Source organism: Bombina bombina, chromosome 10 (assembly GCF_027579735.1).
Source record: "Bombina bombina isolate aBomBom1 chromosome 10, aBomBom1.pri, whole genome shotgun sequence".
Lineage (NCBI taxonomy): Eukaryota > Metazoa > Chordata > Amphibia > Anura > Bombinatoridae > Bombina > Bombina bombina.
Window position 1 is genome coordinate 61693787 of NC_069508.1, and position 22308 is coordinate 61716094.

Here is a 22308-nt window from a genome sequence, read left to right on the forward strand (position 1 = left end):
AATGAATGTAGCTGTGGACATTTAAGAAGAAAAATATAAATTATGCTTACCTGATGATTTTCTTTTCTTCTGATGGAAAGAGTCCACAGCTCCCCACCCATAATTTTTTTGTGGGGCGTCCTTATTTTTTCTCCTGGCACCTTGCACCTGATATTTCTGGTCCTTGTTCCTCGGCTGAATGACTGGGGGATGAGGGGAGTAGGAGGAGTATTTAAGCCTTTGGCTGGGGTGTCTTTGCCTCCTCCTGGTGGCCAGGTTCTTATTTCCCAAAAGTAATGAATGCAGCTGTGGACTCTTTCCATCCGAAGAAAAGAAAACTATCAGGTAAGCATAATTTGTTTTTATGATAGCGTTGAGCGTACCTGGCTCCTGGGTGTGAATATTTTGAGCACTATATGGCAGTGGTGTTTTTAACATTGTTTGTAAGAATGATTTATACAGCAGTATACTTTCATAAAAAGTTGCTGTATGTTTGACAATAGACATACATTGGAAAGTTATCTTTAAAGGACCAGTGAACACATTAGATTTGCATAATCAACAAATGCAAGATAACAAGACAATGCAATAGCACTTAGTCTGAACTTCAAATGAGTAGTAGATTTTTTTATAACAAATTTCAAAGTTATGTATATTTCCACTCCCCTTGTACCATGTGATAGCAATCAGCCAATCACAAATGCATATACGTATAGTCTGTGAATTCTTGCACATGCTCAGTAGGATCTGGTGACTCAAAAATTGTAAATATAAAAAACTGTGCACATTTTTTTTAATGGAAGTAAATTGGAAAGTTGTTTAAAATTACATGCTGTATCTGAATCATGAAAATTTAATTTAACCTGAGTGTCCCTTTAGACATGCACGCTCTGTCTGAATCATGAAACTTTTTCAAAATTACTTGCACTAAGGTATGGGATTTTATATCATCTTTTCCACAGATATGTGGAACAATGGCAATTCTGCCTGACATTAATTCAGGCTGGGTAATGTTTCTATTTTATCTGTCTATCTTCTCTCTCCTCTCTGTCTATTTTCCCTCCCTCTCACTCATTCTCTCTTTTCTTCTCTCTCTCTTTTCTTCTCCTTTTCATTCTCTCTCTTTCCCTCTCTCTTTCCCTCTCTCTTTCTTTCTCTCTTTCCCTCTCTCTTTCCCTCTCTCTCTTTCCCTCTCTCTTTCCTCTCTCTCTTTCCCTCTCTATCTCTCTCTTCCCCTCTCTCTTTCCCTCTCTCTCTCTCTCTCTCTCTCTCTCTCTTTTCTTTTCTCTCTTTCTTTCTCTCTTTCCTTCTCTTTCCCTCTCTCTTTCCTTCTCTCTTTCCCTCTCTCTTCTTCTCTCTCTCTTTCTTTCCCTCTCTTTTCTTCTCTCTCTCTTTCCCTCTCTTTTCTTCTCTCTCTCTTTCCCTCTCTTTTTCCTTATCTTTTCTTCTCTCTTTAATTTGTTTCCATCTTTCCTTTTCTCTCTCTTTCCTTTTCTCTCTCTTTCCTTTTCTCTCTCTTTCCTTTTCTCTCTCTTTCCTTTTCTCTCTCTTTCCTTTTCTCTCTTTCCTTTTCTCTCTCTTTCCTTTTCTCTCTCTTTCCTTCTCTTTTGCTCTCTTCTCTCTCTTTCTCTCTCCCCCTCTCTTTTCCTCTCTCTCTCTCTCTCTCTCTCTCTCTCTTCCCCTCTTTTCTTCTCTCTCTCTCTTTCCCTCTTTCTTTCATTTTCTCTCTCTCTCCTTCCCTCTCTCTTTCCCTCTCTCTCTCTTTCTCTCGCTCTTTTCTTCTCTCACTCTTTCCTTCACTCTTTCCTTCTCTTTTCTTCTCTCTCTTTCCTTCTCTCTCTTTCCTTCTCTCTCTCTCTTCTTCTCTCTTTCCCTCTCTCTCGCTTTTCTTCTCTTTCCCTCTCTCTCTTTGCTTCTCTCTCTCTCTTTCCCTCTTTCTCTCTTTCCCTCTCTCTCTCATTTTCTCTCTCTCTCTTTCCCTCTCTCTCTCTCTTTCCCTCTCTCTTTCCTTCTCGCTCTTTCCTTCTCCTTTTCTTTTCCCCCTCTCTCTCTCTCTCTCTAATTTTTCCCATCTTTCCTTTTCTCTCTCCCTCTTTCTCTCTCTTCCCCTCTCTTCCCCCTCTCTATATTTATCAGCACAGCCTGACCTGACTACAGCGCAATAATAACACAATACATGTCAGGGTCTTGTCCCTTCAGCATGTGTACACAGTATTAGACATGCTGAAGGGACAAGACCCTGACATGTATTGTGTGATTATTGCGCTGTAGTCAGGTCAGGCTGTGCTGTTTTAGCTGCTTTTCTGTAACCCAGTAACCTTGGAATCTATAGTACAAGTTTTTATAGTATGTTGTTTTTATTTTTTCTATTCATTTTGTTTTAATTCAACACAGTTATTTTTAATTAAACACCTTTGGTGTGATATACTTATTTACTTGTGCTGCACAAATTGGTTGAGGACGCTCTTGCATCTTTTCCCTATAGTGCATTTTTTTAATGGTTTTTATTTTTCTCATTCATAGGTGTCAACTGTTTTTGTTTTTTATATTTCTGATATTATTTGATTATTTAATGTTTGATCTAGGGAGGACTGTACTATTTTTCAGCTTATTATCCAGTGCAGTGATTTGCAACCTTTTTTTTGCCGTGGCACACTTTTTTACATTAAAAAATCCTGTGGCACACCACCATCCCAAAATGTTACAAAATCACACATTGTAGCCTAATACAGTGTGTATATATATATATATATATATATATATATATATATATATATATATATATACACACACACACTGTACTGTGCTGTCATGCCATGCCTTCTACAAACTATACATGACATATTGACATTCTGTTACAAACTATCATAATGATTGTCTGTGAATGAATGTCAATGTCATGGTTGTAAATGATGCCTGATGAGCCTGTCACATACCTCCCCAATATTTAGAAATTTGAAAAAGGGACACCACTGTTGTCAGCCGCGGCACACCTGAGGATCTCTCACGGCACACTAGTGTGCCACGGCACACTGGTTGAAAAACACTGATCCAGTGTATGTTCAGAACTGTATGCCAGAATAGGTTTTCAAATAGATAAAGTGTACGTTCGTATGGGAACAAGCTATATAATTAAGAAGAAAGAAACTGCTTTTTGGCTGCAATATAAATGTGAAAAATGTTACATATTACACTTGGCAGGAATAGTTGTGATGAGCTGAGATTTCAAAGTCCATCAAATGAGATGATCATCAGGGGTCAGTTTCTCAAGGCTCTAATATGTCAATTATTTGAGTGGGTTTTTTTCTGTCTTTAGGAAATCAAATCATATTTTTTTTGTCCAGTTTTTAAGAATATAGTCACTGCATTCTCCATAGGACTATGCAAAAGTATGTACTTAAAGGAATACTTAACCCAAATTTCTTTTTTAATGATTCAGATAGAGCAGGCAATTTTAAGCAACTTTCTAATTTACTCTTACCAATTTTTCTTTATTATTATTATAATTTATTTCTGTAGCGCCGCCAAATTCTGTAGGGCTGTTATACAATGACAAGGATTTGTGATAAAATACAAAACATAACAAAACTAAACAAATCCATAGTTGCCAACAGTCCCTGGATTTTGTTGTATGTCCCTGGATTTTTTTTGTCCCTGGAAATGCTATATGCTATTCCTTTTACCCAACATTTGGCGTGTGCATATATATATATATATATATATATATATATATATATATATATATATATATATATATATATATATATATATATATATATATATATATATATATATATATATATATATATATATATACAGTTCCTTGAGGGGAAAGCACAATCTCACCACTTGTTTAAATGCCACGGTGCTCTGCTGTAAATAATCCACAACGTCCACAAAATGCAGGCACTCACTGGTCTTAGTAAAATATAACAATTTATTTAGAAATCATTAAAAAGACATAACGTTTCGGCACCAATATGTGCCTTTGTCAAATGTCAGCATGTAACCAAACGAATATGCAGCACACTTAGAATCATTTATTGATTTTAAGTGTGCTGCATATTCGTTTGGTTACATGCTGACATTTGACAAAGGCACATATTGGTGCCGAAACGTTATGTCTTTTTAAAGGACCAGTAAACACAGCAGATTTGCATAATCAACAAATGCAAGATAACAAGACAATACAATAGCATTTACTCTGAATTTCAAATGAGTAGTAGATTCTTTTCTAACACATTTTAAAGTTATGTATATTTCCACTCCCCCTGTACCATGTGATAGCAATCAGCCAATCACAAATGCATATACGTATAGTCTGAGTTCTTGCACATGCTCAGTAGGAGCTGGTGACTCAAAAAAAGTGTAAATATAAAAGACTGTGCACATTTTTTTTAATGGAAGTAAATTGGAAAGTTGTTTAAAATTACATGCTGTATCTGAATCATGAAAATTTAATAAAACCTGAGTGTCCCTTTAATGATTTCTAAATAAATTGTTATATTTTACTAAGACCAGTGAGTGCCTGCATTTTGTGGACGTTATATATATATATATATATATATATATATATATATATATATATATATACAGTATATATATTTATATACAGTGTATATATTTATATACAGTGTATATATATATATATATATATATATATGTGTGTGTGTGTGTGTGTGTTCCAGGGACTGGGTAGGTGTAAGAGCTTGATGCTGTAATCTGTATAATAAACTATGGATAAGTCTAAATTATACTATTACTATCAAATGGGTGTGTTTTGATTGCAGAACTGAGTGTGCGGAGTAGTTGAACAGTAGGTCGTCAATACTCCAGTAAACCGCTTGCTCGCTCTGCTGCAAAGTGTCCCTGAATTTTTTTTAAAATGTTGGCAACTTTGCAAATCTAGTACAGGAGGAGGCATAACTCGGGTTCTCAACCAAAAATGGGCTGGCTCTTAAGCTTTACATTTCTGCTTTTTAAATAAAGATAGCAAGAGAACGAAGAAAAATTGATAATGGGTATGAATTAGAAAGTTGCTTAAAATTGCATGCTCTATCTGAATCAGGAAAGAAAACAATTGGGTTTAGTGTCCCTTTAAAGTGCCATTAAATACAGAAGAATTGCATAATAAAAATACAATGCAATAGCATGAATTTCAAATGAGCAGTAGATTTTTTTTTTCTTCTGAAAAATGGTTACTTTAAATTTCTTTCCTACTTTATCATGTGACTACAATCAGCCAATCACAAAATACATGTATGTATCTTCTGTGAATTCTTGCACATGCTCAGTAGGAGCTGGTGACTCAAAATGTGTAAATATAAAATGGCTGTGCAGATTTTAATGGTCGTTTAAAATTGCTGCTCTATCTGACTCATGAAAGTTTAATTTTGACTTGAGTGTCCCGTTAATGTTTTTATTGAAGCAGAGTGTGTCCTCATTACCTGTATAGGAATTGGTAGAAATTATACGCTTAGGGGCAGTGTTACCACTTTTAAAGGGATAGTAAAGTCAAAATTATACTTTGTGATTAAGGCAGATTATCCTTTTCTTTTTTTAAAAAAAAAAAAAAACAACAAAAAACCTTTCCAATTCACTACCATTATCAAAATATATTTCTTTCATGTAATTAGCAAGAGTCCATGAGCTAGTGACGTATGGGATATACATTCCTACCAGGAGGGCCAAAGTTTCCCAAACCTCAAAATGCCTATAAATACACCCCTCACCACACCCACAAATCAGTTTTTACAAACTTTGCCTCCTATGGAGGTGGTGAAGTAAGTTTGTGCTAGATTCTACGTTGATATGCGCTCCGCAGCAGGTTGGAGCCCGGTTTTCCTCTCAGCGTGCAGTGAATGTCAGAGGGATGTGAGGAGAGTATTGCCTATTTGAATTCAATGATCTCCTTCTACGGGGTCTATTTCATAGGTTCTCTGTTATCGGTCGTAGAGATTCATCTCTTACCTCCCTTTTCAGATCGACGATATACTCTTATTTATATACCATTACCTCTGCTGATTTTCGTTTCAGTACTGGTTTGGCTTTCTACAACATGTAGATGAGTGTCCTGGGGTAAGTAAGTCTTATTTTCTGTGACACTCTAAGCTATGGTTGGGCACTTTTTTATAAAGTTCTAAATATATGTATTCAAACATTTATTTGCCTTGACTCAGGATGTTCAACATTCCTTATTTCAGACAGTCAGTTTCATATTTGGGATAATGCATATGAATCAATCATTTTTTTCTTACCTTAAAATTTGACTTTTTCCCTGTGGGCTGTTAGGCTCGCGGGGGCTGAAAATGCTTCATTTTATTGCGTCATTCTTGGCGCTGACTTTTTTGGCGCAAATTTTTTTTTCTGTTTCCGGCGTCATACGTGTCGCCGGAAGTTGCGTCATTTTTTACGTTCTTTTGCGGCAAAAATGTCAGCGTTCCGGATGTGGCGTCATTTTTGGCGCCAAAAGCATTTAGGCGCCAAATAATGTGGGCGTCATTTTTGGCGCTAAAAAAATATGGGCGTCACTATTGTCTCCACATTATTTAAGTCTCATTATTTATTGCTTCTGGTTGCTAGAAGCTTGTTCACTGGCATTTTTTCCCATTCCTGAAACTGTCATTTAAGGAATTTGATCAATTTTGCTTTATATGTTGTTTTTTCTATTACATATTGCAAGATGTCCCACGTTGAAACTGAGTCAGAAGATACTTCTGGAAAATCTCTGCCTGGGGCTGGAGCTACCAAAGCTAAGTGTATCTGCTATAAACTTATGGTATCTGCTGTTGTTTGTACTGTTTGTCATGACAAACTTGTTAATGCAGATAATATTTCCTTTAGTACTGTTACATTACCTGTTGCTGTTCCGTCAACATCTAATACTCAGAGTGTTCCTGATAACCTAAGAGATTTTGTTTCTAAATCCATTAAGAAGGCTATGTCTGTTATTTCTCCTTCTAGTAAACGTAAAAAGTCTTTTAAAACTTCTCATTTTTCAGATGAATTTTTAAATGAACATCATCATTCTGATTCTGATAATGGTTCTTCTGGTTCAGAGGATTCTGTCTCAGAGGTTGATGCTGATAAATCTTCATATTTATTTAAAATGGAATTTATTCGTTCTTTACTTAAAGAAGTCCTAATTGCATTAGAAATTGAGGATTCTGGTCCTCTTGATACTAAATCTAAACGTTTAGATAAGGTTTTTAAATCTCCTGTAGTTATTCCAGAAGTTTTTCCTGTCCCTAGTGCTATTTCTGAAGTAATTTCCAGGGAATGGAATAATTTGGGTAATTCATTTACTCCTTCTAAACGTTTTAAGCAATTATATCCTGTGCCATCTGACAGATTAGAGTTTTGGGACAAAATCCCTAAGGTTGATGGGGCTGTCTCTACTCTTGCTAAGCGTACTACTATTCCTACGGCAGATGGTACTTCCTTTAAGGATCCTTTAGATAGGAAAATTGAATCCTTTCTAAGAAAAGCTTACTTGTGTTCAGGTAATCTTCTTAGACCTGCTATATCTTTAGCGGATGTTGCTGCAGCTTCAACTTTTTGGTTAGAAGCTTTAGCGCAACAAGTAACAGATCATAATTCTCATAGCATTATTATTCTTCTACAACATGCTAATAATTTTATTTGTGATGCCATCTTTGATATCATTAGAGTTGATGTCAGGTATATGTCTCTAGCTATTTTAGCTAGAAGAGCTTTATGGCTTAAAACTTGGAATGCTGATATGTCTTCTAAGTCTACTCTGCTTTCCCTTTCTTTCCAGGGTAATAAATTGTTTGGTTCTCAGTTGGATTCTATTATCTCAACTGTTACTGGAGGGAAAGGAACTTTTTTACCACAGGATAAAAAATCTAAAGGTAAATTTAGGTCTAATAATCGTTTTTCGTTCCTTTCGTCACAACAAGGAACAAAAACCTGATCCTTCATCCTCAGGAGCGGTATCAGTTTGGAAACCATCTCCAGTCTGGAATAAATCCAAGCCTTTTAGAAAATCAAAGCCAGCTAGCTCCTAAGTCCACATGAAGGTGCGGCCCTCATTCCAGCTCAGCTGGTAGGGGGCAGATTACGTTTTTTCAAAGAAATTTGGATCAATTCCGTTCACAATCTTTGGATTCAGAACATTGTTTCAGAAGGGTACAGAATTTGCTTCAAGATAAGGCCTCCTGCAAAGAGATTTTTTCTTTCCCGTGTCCCAGTAACCCAGCGAAGGCTCAAGCATTTCTGAAATGTGTTTCAGATCTAGAGTTGGCTGGAGTAATTATGCCAGTTCCAGTTCTGGAACAGGGACGGGGGTTTTATTCAAATCTCTTCATTGTACCAAAGAAGGAGAATTCCTTCAGACCAGTTCTGGATCTAAAAATATTGAATCGTTATGTAAGGATACCAACATTCAAAATGGTAACTGTAAGGACTATCCTGCCTTTTGTTCAGCAAGGGCATTATATGTCTACAATAGATTTACAGGATGCATATCTGCATATTCCGATTCATCCAGATCACTATCAGTTTCTGAGATTCTCTTTCCTAGACAAGCATTACCAGTTTGTGGCTCTGCCGTTTGTCCTAGCTACAGCTCCAAGAATTTTTACGAAGGTTCTCGGTGCCCTTCTGTCTGTAATCAGAGAACAGGGTATTGTGGTATTTCCTTATTTGGACGATATCTTGGTACTTGCTCAGTCTTCACATTTAGCAGAATCTCATACGAATCGACTTGTGTTTTTTCTTCAACATCATGGTTGGAGGATCAATTTACCAAAAAGTTAATTGATTCCTCAGACACAGGTAACCTTTTTAGGTTTCCAGATAGATTCAGTGTTACACAAAGATATCTCAATTAATATCTTTAAAACCGATTGTACGACACTCTCTGACGTGGTGGACAGATCACCATTGTTTAGTTCAGGGGGCTTCTTTTGTTCTTCCGACCTGGACTGTAATTTCAACAGATGCAAGTCTTACAGGTTGGGGAGCTGTGTGGGGGTCTCTGACAGCACAAGGGGTTTGGGAATCTCAGGAGGTGAGATTACCGATCAATATTTTGGAACTCCGTGCAATTTTCAGAGCTCTTCAGTCTTGGCCTCTTCTAAAGAGAGAATCGTTCATTTGTTTTCAGATAGACAATGTCACAACTGTGGCATACATCAATCATCAAGGAGGGACTCACAGTCCTCTGGCTATGAAAGAAGTATCTCGAATTCTGTTATGGGCGGAATCCAGCTCCTGTCTAGTTTCTGCGGTTCATATCCCAGGTATAGACAATTGGGAAGCGGATTATCTCAGTCGCCAAACGTTACATCCGGGCGAATGGTCTCTTCACCCAGAGGTATTTCTTCAGATTGTTCAAATGTGGGGACTTCCAGAAATAGATTTGATGGCCTCTCATCTAAACAAGAAACTTCCCAGGTATCTGTCCAGATCCAGGGATCCTCAAGCGGTAGCAGTGGATGCATTGTCACTTCCTTGGAAGTATCATCCTGCCTATATCTTTCCGCCTCTAGTTCTTCTTCCTAGAGTAATCTCCAAAATTCTGAAGGAATGCTCGTTTGTTCTGCTGGTAGCTCCAGCATGGCCTCACAGGTTTTGGTATGCGGATCTTGTCCGGATGGCCTCTTGCCAACCGTGGACTCTTCCGTTAAGGCCAGACCTTCTGTCGCAAGGTCCTTTTTTCCATCAGGATCTCAAATCCTTAAATTTAAAGGTATGGAGATTGATCGCTTGATTCTTAGTCAAAGAGGTTTCTCTGACTCTGTGATTAATACTATGTTACAGGCTCGTAAATCTGTATCTAGGGAGATATATTATAGAGTCTGGATATATTATAGAGTCTGGAAGACTTATATTTCTTGGTGTCTTTCTCATCATTTTTCCTGGCATTCTTTTAGAATTCCGAGAATTTTACAGTTTCTTCAGGATGGTTTGGATAAGGTTTGTCTGCAAGTTCCTTGAAAGGACAAATCTCTGCTCTTTCTGTTCTTTTTCACAGAAAGATTGCTAATCTTCCTGATATTCATTGTTTTGTACAAGCTTTGGTTCGTATAAAACCTGTCATTAAGTCAATTTCTCCTCCTTGGAGTTTGAATTTGGTTCTGAGGGCTCTTCAAGCTCCTCCGTTTGAACCTATGCATTCATTGGACATTAAATTACTTTCTTGGAAAGTTTTGTTCCTTTTGGCCATCTCTTCTGCCAGAAGAGTTTCTGAATTATCTGCTCTTTCTTGTGAGTCTCCTTTTCTGATTTTTCACCAGGATAAGGCGGTGTTGCGAACTTCTTTTAAATTTTTACCTAAGGTTGTGAATTCCAACAACATTAGTAGAAAAATTGTGGTTCCTTCATTATGTCCTAAGAATTCTAAGGAGAAATCATTGCATTCTTTGGATGTAGTTAGAGCTTTGAAATATTATGTTGAAGCTACTAAGAATTTCCGAAAGACTTCTAGTCTATTTGTTATCTTTTCCGGTTCTAGGAAAGGTCAGAAGGCCTCTGCCATTTCTTTGGCATCTTGGTTGAAATCTTTAATTCATCATGCTTATGTCGAGTCGGGTAAAACTCCGCCTCAAAGGATTACAGCTCATTCTACTAGGTCAGTTTCTACTTCCTGGGCGTTTAGGAATGAAGCTTCGGTTGATCAGATTTGCAAAGCAGCAACTTGGTCTTCTTTGCATACTTTTACTAAATTCTACCATTTTGATGTGTTTTCTTCTTCTGAAGCTGTCTTTGGTAGAAAAGTACTTCAGGCAGCTGTTTCAGTTTGAATCTTCTGCTTATATTTTCAGTTTTTTTCTTTATAAGATTTAAACTTTATTTTTGGGTGTGGATTTTTTTCAGCGAAATTGGCTGTCTTTATTTTATCCCTCCCTCTCTAGTGACTCTTGCGTGGAAGATCCACATCTTGGGTAGTCATTATCCCATACGTCACTAGCTCATGGACTCTTGCTAATTACATGAAAGAAAACATAATTTATGTAAGAACTTCCTGATAAATTCATTTCTTTCATATTAGCAAGAGTCCATGAGGCCCACCCTTTTTTTGTGGTGGTTATGATTTTTTTATATAAAGCACAATTATTCCAATTCCTTATATTTATGCTTCGCACTTTTTTCTTATCACCCCACTTCTTGGCTATTCGTTAAACTGATTTGTGGGTGTGGTGAGGGGTGTATTTATAGGCATTTTGAGGTTTGGGAAACTTTGCCCCTCCTGGTAGGAATGTATATCCCATATGTCACTAGCTCATGGACTCTTGCTAATATGAAAGAAATGAATTTATCAGGAAGTTCTTACATAAATTATGTTTTAAAACAAAAATAATCATTTCAATGTTCTTCCATTACCAAATTTGCTTAATTCTCTTGGTATTCTTTATTGAAGAGTAAACCTACGTAGGCTCAGAAGCACATGCTTTTGGCAGTTGTAAATTCTTACAAACACTGCTGCCATAGAATGCTAAAGGCACGTGCACACTTCTGAGCGTCTATGAGCCTACCTAAGTTTACTCTTCATCAAAGAATGCCAAGAGAATTAAGCAAATTTGATTAAAAAAAAATAAGGAAAATAGAAACTTTTTTTAATTGCACTGAAACATGAGAATTTAAAGGGACCTAAACCTTATTTTTCTTTTCTTTCATGATTCAGACAGCACATACAATTTTAAACAACTTTCCAATTTACTTTTATTATCAAATTTGCTTCATTCTCTTGGTGCCCTTTGTTGAAGGAGCAGCAATGCACTACTGGGAGCTAGCTGAACACATCTGGTGCGCTAATGGCAAGTAATATAAGTGCAGCCACCAAGCATCAGCTAGTTCCTAGTAGTGCATTGCTGCTTCTGAACCTACTTAGGTATGCCTTTCAACTAAGGATACCAAGAGAATGAAGCAAATTAGATAAAGTAAATTGGAAAGTTTTTTTATTTTTTAAATTGCATGCTATATCTGAATCACAAAATAATTTATGGGGTTTTATATCCTTTTAAGTTTGACTTTACTGTCCCTTTAACCATAAAGATGTACTGCCATGGGTTGCAAATACTGTAACTGTAGCAAACAAAATCGACCCCTGGCCAATTTAATAAATAAACTACAAAGCTTATACGTACAGATACAAGCAATCCTCTTGATATGCGAGTATTCCATCGGATGACCCCCTTACCCTAAGGCCATATGGACGTATGCAGTGCTCTATATGGTCACCACCATTTCTATCTGTCCTGTGTAAAGTGCATGTTAGGGAATTGTGGCTCGTTAGGGGATGACTGAGCTGATTATCTCTGTCCCGGCTAAGTACTTTATGTTGTAGTTTGCTGCAGCATTTTTGGTGTCCTGTTTGTGTCACATTTTGATACACGAATTACATTCTAATAAAGGCATTGCGGAATATGGAGGCAGCTTTATTATGCTACAGAGATATGGCTTCTTCTTGCCTCTGCAGCTCAGATAAATTAATTTAGAGTGCTGCGGTCAGATTTATGGGAGATTTTGAGGTGAAGGGTATTTGCTCATTTTTATGTTTATATGGTTCATGACAGTATTTTTTCATCTCAAGACTACAAGTTTCCTTAATTTTGGCTTATTTGGTTGCAGCTTTCGGAGGCAAGGGGGGGTATTTATCAATGTGCGAGCGGACATGATACGAAGTAGCGTATCATGTCCGCCGAACATCGATAAATGCCGACAGAATACACTGTCAGCATTTATCATTGCACCAGCAATTCTTGTGAGTTGCTGGTGCAATGCCGCCCCCTGCAGATTCGCGGCCAATCGGCTGCTAGCAGGGGGTGTCATTCAACCCGATCGTATTCGATCGGGTTGATTTCTGTTTGCGGCCTCAGAGCAGGCGGACAAGTTATGAAGACCGCTGCTTTATAACTTATGTTTCCGGTGAGCCCATAAGGCGCTTGATAAATATGCCTCAATGTCTTTATGGATGACCCTGTATCTTATATGGGTAGGTTGCGTAAATACTGTACAAGTACTTGAATCTATATCATCACATGAGTGTAAGAGAAAGCAGGATTTATATTTCACACACAGTTATGCCATTTGATGGTCTAATCAGACACTCCTGGCTTTCAATTGATCTCCCAGGTCTTTTTTCTGTTGGATTAAATCTCCTTTCACTCACCAAAGAGGTCCTATCTTGACTATGTTTGAGCTGATACTTTAGCAAAATGATGAGTATATATAAGAAATGAGGTCCCCATAAAGACCGTTAATTTAGTAATAAATAGATTAAAAAAAATGTACCTATTTATGAGTTGAAAGACCAAATTAGGATTTCATGTTTGGAACAAATAATTGAATCACATTTTTGAAAATTAGAATCACGCACTGATCATAAATTATAACAAAATCTCAATGTGTTGTAGTGATGGGTATCTGTGTACACTCTGAACTTAAAATATAATTGAATAACATCTATGACTAAATTCGGATTTTAGAGAATACATGGAAGCAGATGTAAACATATACGGCTGGGACATTCCAGAGATGCTTTGTTGTCCTGGAAGGCTGTTAAATTGTATCCTATATACCGTACACTTACGTGTTTTACAACTAAATCGCATGCAAGCCACAGATGTACATGAGAATTACAGCATATCCATCCAGGGGGGCATCAGAGAAGATGTGACACTATTGCATAGCTCACATTCTAAAAAACAAGCGGAAAATGTGTAACAGTTAAAGAACATGGCAGTTGCACAATGTTTCTGCTGTATACAGGAGTCAGTCTTCACATGTTTTAAACCCCGCAAAACAGTTCTCACTTTACCCCACATTGTCTTTGGTTATTCAGACAGAGCATACAATTAAAGAAAAAGTTGCAAATGTACTTCTATTATCAAATTTGCTTCATTCCCATGATATTCTGTGTTGAAGAGATACCTAGGTAGGCATGTGGAGCACTGTAAAAAGAGAAGAAAACAGCAGCATTTTATTGAAGCATTTTAAAAGCACAGCAAAAGGACACATGAAAGGAGATCAAACCCTTACGCGTTTCGTGCCCTGCAGCACTTATACATAGGATACAATCTCTCTGATCTCCTAACTATTTAAACAAGCAGTAACCAATCAGCAACCATGGCATGTGCAGCACTATATGGCAGGAAATAATGCTGCCATCTAGTGCCCTTGCCAATGGATAACATTTTTGGAAAACCGCTGACATATAGTGCACCAGAAATGGGCCAGCTCCTAAGCATATGTTTCTGCTTTTCAATAAAAGATACAAAGAACAATTTATAATCGAAGTCAATTAGAAAGTTGTTTAAAATGGAATGCTTTATCTGAATCAGGGAAAAAAATGTTGGATTTCATATCCCTTTAAGTTGCTTTACAAATAAACTGTAGCACCCCAAAAATTTAAAAATACCAGCTGCCCTACATTTGCAGCATAACATCCTTTTTACCTGTCCAGGGCATTGGGTAGCACAAGAACAGAAGTACAGTAGGAATAAGGGGGGTTAAAAAAAATAAGAATAGGGAGTAAACAGTATTCCTGATTCCTGAACCATTAACGCATTTGTTGACAACTTTTTCTCAAAACGATTTGTCAGCCTTGCTTTCTGTACTTTATGCAAGAAGATGCATTATAAAAGGCCAGGTATGTTTGTCTGATGCAGTCATGAGCAGTAGAGACTGCATAGCGAGACAAACATACCTGGCCATATGGAAGGATCAGTCAGTGAAGATCAGACAGCAGAAGGGGGGGCTGCAGGGGCCGTGGGGGGTGCTGGAGCAGGGGCCGCAAGGGGGGAGCGGGTGAAACCACTGCACTACAGAGAAAAAAAAAGTAGAGAGCGGAAGGGGAAGGAGGGAGGGAGAGGGGATCCGAGTGGATGGGGATTTTGGCCCGTGTACACTGACTTTAGGACTAGTAGCATTATTATAAAGTGCCACCAGGTTCTCTTTTTGGCTTCAGATTTTGTAGGGTAGTGATAGCTAATAGACTTTGTGTTGAGTAGACATTGCTAAATCTAATTTAATTGGCATTGTATTGTGCTGCAATCTACTCTTCATATCAGACTGCTTATAAGGATGGAATTCCTCTGTACTAATTACACATACATTTCCCCCGATCTTAAAGGGACATGAACCCAAAAAAACATTTCTTTCATGATTTAGAAAGAGCATGCAATTTTTAAACAACTTTAAAATGTACTTCTATTATCTAATTTGCTTCATTCTTTTGATATTCTTTGTTGGAAAGCATATCTAAATAGGCTCAGTAGCTGCTGATTGGTGGCTGCATATACATGCCTTGTGTGATTGTCTCACTCGTGCATTGCTATTTCTTCAACAAAGGATATCTAAAGAATGAAGCAAATTATATAATTGAAGTAAATTGGAATGTTGTTTAAAATTGTATTCTCTTTCTGAATCATGAGGAAAATATTGGGTTTCATGTCCCTTTAACAAAACAGGGTGCCAATGAACTTCTCAACCTTGGGACAAATTATTTCTAAGACCAAATTTTACTCGTGAATAACGGCTACATGGTACCAGAAAGCTGCTTCCGGCTTCCTCCAATGACAGCATGGCCTCAGGCAATGACTACCCTGGGGGAAAGCTGTGATTGGAGGAAGCCAGATTAGTCATTGCTGACGTGTGAATAGAGGATCTCTAGGTGGGGGAAGCTGCTGTAGCAGTGAAAAGAAAAAAAGGTAATTTTTTTTAACAAAACGGCTGCTTTGTAAACTTTGATGAATGAAAGTGCCCCTGTTTTTAATAGTATTTTGAAAAAACGGGGCTTTCATTCACCAAAGTTTACTTTCACTTTAATTTTGTCTATATATTGTTTTAAAATGTTTACTTCTGCCTTCACCAAAGTAAGTCTTGGTATTATGGAGAGCTGCAGATCTTGTCCTCTTTTTAGATGCATGCATGTGAATTGGAAATGCTGTTTCACCCTGCCAAATAATTTACTGTAAATGGGTTAATATATTTTGTACATTATGTAATCTAAAATGACTATATTAATCACTGGACATGGTAGTGTATTTATGAAGCGCATAAATGTAAATGTGTATCTGGTTAGCTGCTGATTGCTGCATTGTCCATCAGAATTTGTTTTTAACAGATTCCACTGAAATGTGATTCTCTGTGTATAATACCCTTTAGCATATGAATCTACTTTTCTGTCTGTCTTCAAAGATGCCTGAGTTTTACTCTTTCAATTATCCTGACAAATAGACTAATACATTTTGCAGGTGCCTTACGATTCCCAACTGTGGTCCTCTCACGGTAGCCATTGTCTTTGTTCCACTGTCAACTACAATTTGTTTCTTGAAATGCAATATAAATCATTAATTTATATTACTTCAGCTGTAGTACATGTGTTGTCTACTAACCATTCGGAAAAACAATTTACCTTTTATTAATGTTTTCATCTATAGATATCAAAGATTTTAAAACCAATTCTATAAATTTTAAAGACTTTTTTTAAAAAAAATACAAATATTCATGCTATTTTCTTCAGCTTCTTAAATGTTTACCTATGTGATTGAATTTATTTTTTTCTCTCTCACCTGTCAATGTGTCCTTCCACCTTTTGAAAGAGCTGAAAACATGGCCGACTATGGTGCTTTCCTTTCCGCCAACTGTGCTCACGCCCATAAGCTTATATTGGATGCAGACATTCCAGAGCCCATATGGGCATAAAGCATTAGAGCACATTTAGTCAGCGGTGGAAATCACCTTAGATATTTTAAAAAAATGGAAGGCCACCCTCTTGTGTAAGATACTTATTTTAACAATGAAACTGTTTTGAGAGAGTTTGCTTTATTATTACTAGAATTTTGTCTTCTTATATTATTTGTAAAGGGTATCTACAGATTTTGTAATAGCTAAATGTCCTGAAATGTTATCTTATTTATTAGCAGTAGAATGTATTGTGAAACAAGTTTTATTTGGTTAGAGAATTAATAGTAGATTTGTACATATGTTTGTTATGTATGCAAAATATATGAGGAAGCAGAAAATAAACTGAGCATATTTAAGACATTTATATTGGGAGTGTAAAGTTAAAATTAAACTGGTTTATAGAGCACACACTTAGAAGAAAATGAGAAAGTTTTTTTTTGTTGTTTTTTTAATTGTGCTTCATTCTCTTGGTATCCTTTTGTTGAAGAGTAAACTTAGGTAGGCTCATAGAAGCTCAGGAGTGTACACAAGTCTTGCGTTTCTAGCAATGTTCTAAAGATACGTGCACACTGCTAAGCTTACCTAGGTTTACTTTTTAACAAAGGATACCAAAATAACGAAGCAAATTGTATGATGTAATTACTGCTGCTTTAGGATCTGTGACCTGTTTTTGTTTACCCCATGTGATATTTTAATTATTAGTAGAAATAATACATCTTGATTACAATTTGTGGGCTAAAGATTTGGGCTAAATAGGAAAGGTTTAAAAAAAAAAAAATGTATTAACATTTCATGTGATGAACAAGTGTGTTCTAACACCATATACCATTCTTTTACCCTAGAAAATATCATTAATGGACAAGACATTGAGGTGATGATGCAGATAGACTGTGAAGTAATGGACACCCGTATCTTACATGTAAAGGCTGACTCCATCCCTCCTTTTCTAAGGGAGCATCGAGAAAACCAGACCAATTCATTTTACAACTCTCCCACCTCAGGCCCAGAACCAGCCCACGTTGTAAGCGCAATCAGCGAATCTCCACTGTAAAAGAGCAAGAGATGTGTATAAGCCACTTGCTGCCTCATCGTGTACTGGAGAGGAGAATGTTCCAAAAATCCCTTCAGTCTACAGATGTCATATTATATCTCTTTATCTGTCTTTCCTTCATTTTTATAGACCATGATAGTGTGTATATTTTATTTCAAAGGAAGATGTGTGCAATAATTTCTTAATTAGAAAATGTGATGTGAAATGTAATGGATTTAATATAACATAATAGGGGCATAATAGACATATTTAAGTGTGCATGAGTGCTTATCAGGGTTTTAAATAGAAGTTTTTTTGCTAAATACTTTTATTAGCTAAAAATTTTTTTATTAAAAAGTGAAATGTACTCATGCATATTTAAATTGTTGGGACTTTTTGTCCTTAAAAAAGACAGATTAAAGGGACATGAAACACATTTTTTTTTCTTTTATGATTCAGATAGAGCATGTCCTTTTAAATAACTTAATAATAATAATTTTACTAATTTGTTTAGTTCTCTTGGTATCACTTGTTGAAAATGATACCTAGGTAGGCTCAGGAGCTGCTGATTGGTAGCTACACATATATGCCTCATGTTATTGGCTCACGTAATACATGTAGCTAGCTTCCAGTAGTACATTGACGCTTCTTCTATAAAGGATACCAAGACAATAAAACACATTAGATAATAGAAGTAAATTGCAAAATTGTTTAAAATTGTATGTATTATCTGAATCTTGAAAGAAACAATCTGGGTTTCATATCCCTTAAAGTACTGAAGTAAACCACTAGTAGTGATATCTGCATATAAAACTTGTACATAAAAAATAAAAGGGAACACGCACAAATAAACCATAGTTTGCTAGTCAGGGGAGAAAAATGTACTAGTCCACTCAAGCTTAAATCCTTACGTGATGGTTGGGTCAATAATTTTCAGTATATTTGAGATATATATTTATATAAATAAAAACTTGTGTATGGTTACCAGCTATTCTTAATAGCCAGAAAAAATACCAACATTACCAAAATTACCCCAAAACCACAGTTTATATATATATATATATATATATATATATATATATATATATATATATATATATATATATATAGGTAGTTTCCACAAAGAGCGGAACGCAGCCTGCCTCCGTGTTGAGAAAGGCTCTGTGATACTTCCGAAGTCTCAAATTAGACTAACTCACCTCCCTCTCATAGCGTGCAGTCATTCAACTTGACAGGAACATTACACAGTAGAAAACTCAGCTCCTGAGCCTACTCACAGAACTGCTTCAATACACTTCCAGCGTCCGTTCTGAGTACTCCGTCTACCATCACCGATCCATACACCACACAGCTTGCGATACGTCACAGCTTCTTGTGACGAGGGGGAGCACGTGTGAGCCGCAGAGCCTACATAGCATAGACTTATACATGCAGATACACACTTATACATACAGATACACACACACTACATAGCTTACATTTATACATGCAGACACACACACTACATAGCATAAACTTACACCTGCAGATATACCCACACACACTACATAGCATACACTTATACATGCAGACACACACACACACACACACACTACATAGCATACACTTATACATGCACACACACACACACTACATAGCATACACTTATACATACAGATACACACACACACTACATAGCATACACTTATACATGCAGATACACACACAGTACACATCATACACTTATACATACAGATACACACACACACTACATAGCTTACATTTATACATGCAGACACACACACTACATAGCATAAACTTACACCTGCAGATATACACACACACACTACATAGCTTACACTTATACATGCAGATACACACAGACACTACATAGTATACACTTATATATGCAGACACACACACACACACACACTACATAGCATACACCTATACATGCAGATACACATACACACTTATACATACAGATACACACACACTACATAGCTTACACTTATACATGCAGACACACACACACACTACATAGCATACACTTATACATGCAGACACACACACACACTACATAGCATACACTTATACATGCAGACACACACACTACATAGCATACACTTATACATGCAGATACACATATACACTTATACATACAGACACACACACTACATAGCTTACACTTATACATGCAGACACACACACATACTACATAGCATACACCTATACATACAGATACACACACACACTACATAGCTTACACTTATACATGCAGATACACACACACTACACATCATACACTTATACATACAGATACACACACACACTACATAGCTTACATTTATACATGCAGACACACACACACTACATAGCATACACTTACACATGCAGATATACATACACACTTATACATACAGATACACACACACTACATAGCATACACCTATACATGCAGATATACATACACACTTATACATACAGATACACACACACTACATAGCTTACACTTATACATGCAGGCACACACACACACTACATAACATACACCTATACATACAGATACACACACACACTTATAGATACAAATAGACACACACACTACATCATATATGGGTATCTGTAACTCATTGTATGGGGTCCTGGGGTTGGCAAGCACATTAGCTGGCAGTCTGAGGCTGCCACTGTTCCGTTACCCTGGTGTTGCACTGTTCATCGTATAAAACTGAAGGAATGCTAGTATTATCACCAGGGGTTAGACGTCATCACTACCAGAGGTTAGAGGTCACCATTACTTGAGGTCAGAGGGTATACAGACTTCTTACTCCTGCTTAACCCACACACCATTCCTTTTCCACAGGGAATCTAACAGGTATCTAACCCTGGGAGAGAAAAGCAAGCAGCTTCGGAGTATGGGCCCAATAGAATTTAAAAAAAAATAAGAAATTATATTTTATTTTAATGCATGGGGCAATGCGGGACAGATGGCTAGCAACCCATGACAGACCCCTAAAATCGGGACTGTCCCGTGGAAATCGGGACCGTTGGGGGGTATGTCATTTTAAGTATGATGTATGTGCGTGTTTATATGTACATAATCTACATCTTTAGGTAGATATATCTAAACATAAACAGATTATTCATCATATATTAGACATTTATGTCAAACCTTTTCACAATTGTTTAAGTTTATATTTGTTCTGTTTTTTTTTTTTTAATCATCTGTGGTATTATCTTTATTTGATATGTTGTTTTTTGTTTTGTTTTTTTAACTGTTCTCATACGTAATTTGGAAATGATTTAGTGGTTATGCCTAAAGTTTTGATCTAAGAAACGTTTTATATGACAAACATTTGTATTGTAAATGTCTCATAGGGTTGTGGAACTCCCTGGTATTCTTTGAAGTGTATATAGGGAATGTGTTAAATATGACATGGTTTTTGGGGGGTTTATAACTGTTTGCATAAAAAAATGTGTAATTTGAAGTTCAGTTATTTTACAAGTTATCACACAGCACATGGATATCTTTGCAGTTTTTGAGGCATTTAGCCTTCTCCGTCCGCAGATTACACATCTCCTCAAAGCCATTGCAAAGAAAGCTCTTCTGACGCTGGACCTGCTTATTTGAACACAATTATAATTAGTTGAGTAAACTGCCTGTGCTAATGAATAACTGAATACTGCAAATGACAATTTTACGAGTATTGAGATGCCGATTTACATAGATGGTTGAAATATTTTGTGCACTGGATTAAAGGATATGGTTTTTATCTTATGTATAGGGATTTTTATTTATGGCTCTGTTATACATTGCAAACTTAATAAATATGAATAAACATATAAAAAAAAAATCAGAACTGAATGTCTGTCTTGAAAGATTCACATTGTTAACAAATTAATGTAAATATTTTTGTTGTGATAATTTAGTTTTTTCTTTAAATGTCTGTTATCGTGGTAAAATGACTTGCTCTTATGTGCTAGCAACACTGCAACGCTATGGGGCCGATTTATCAATGTCTGTCCGACATGATACGCTGTAGCATATCATGTCCGACAGACATCGCTGAATGCCAACAGCATATGCTGTCGGCATTTAAAGGGACAGTCAAATCCAAAAAAAACTTTCATTTTTCAAATAGGGCATGTAATTTTAAACAACTTTCCAATTTACTTTTATCAACAATTTTGCTGTGTTCTCTTGGTATTCTAGTTGAAAGCAAACCTAGGAAGGCACATATGATAATTTCTAAGCTCTTGAAGGCCGCCTCTATTTTATTTACTTTTCACAGCAGGGGAGAGCAAGCTCAAGTAGGCCATATAGATAGCATTGTGATCACGCCCGTGGCTAGTGGCAGACACTGCACTAATTGGCTAAAATGCAAGTCAATAGATAATAACTAAAAGTCATGTGATTAGGGGCGGTCAGAAGCTGCTTAGATACAAGTTAGTCACAGTTTATTCTGTTCTACATTTTAGTAGTCTGGGACAATTGTATCCAGCACTCTGTTTTATAATATAACTTCAAAGACTGTGGGGTAGATTTAACAAGGGCCGAATGGCCCCTGTTTCTGCGTGAGCCTTTAGGCTCGCCAGAAACAGCAGTTATGAAGCAGTGGTCTTAAGACCGCTGCTCCATAACTTGTCCGCTGCCTGTGAGGCTA

At 36.7% G+C, this 22308-nt stretch overlaps 1 protein-coding gene across 1 annotated transcript in view; it reads left to right on the forward strand.

The window, feature by feature from the left end:
• Positions 1-21504, forward strand: part of LOC128641456 (cyclic AMP-dependent transcription factor ATF-6 alpha) — a 351342-nt gene extending 329838 nt beyond the window's left edge. Inside the window, exon 16 of the mRNA XM_053694096.1 lies at positions 17478-21504. Within this exon, the coding sequence (XP_053550071.1) occupies positions 17478-17686 (209 nt within the window). The 3' untranslated portion in view covers positions 17687-21504. The remainder of the gene's footprint in view (positions 1-17477) is intronic.
• The last annotated feature ends 804 nt before the right edge of the window (positions 21505-22308 follow it).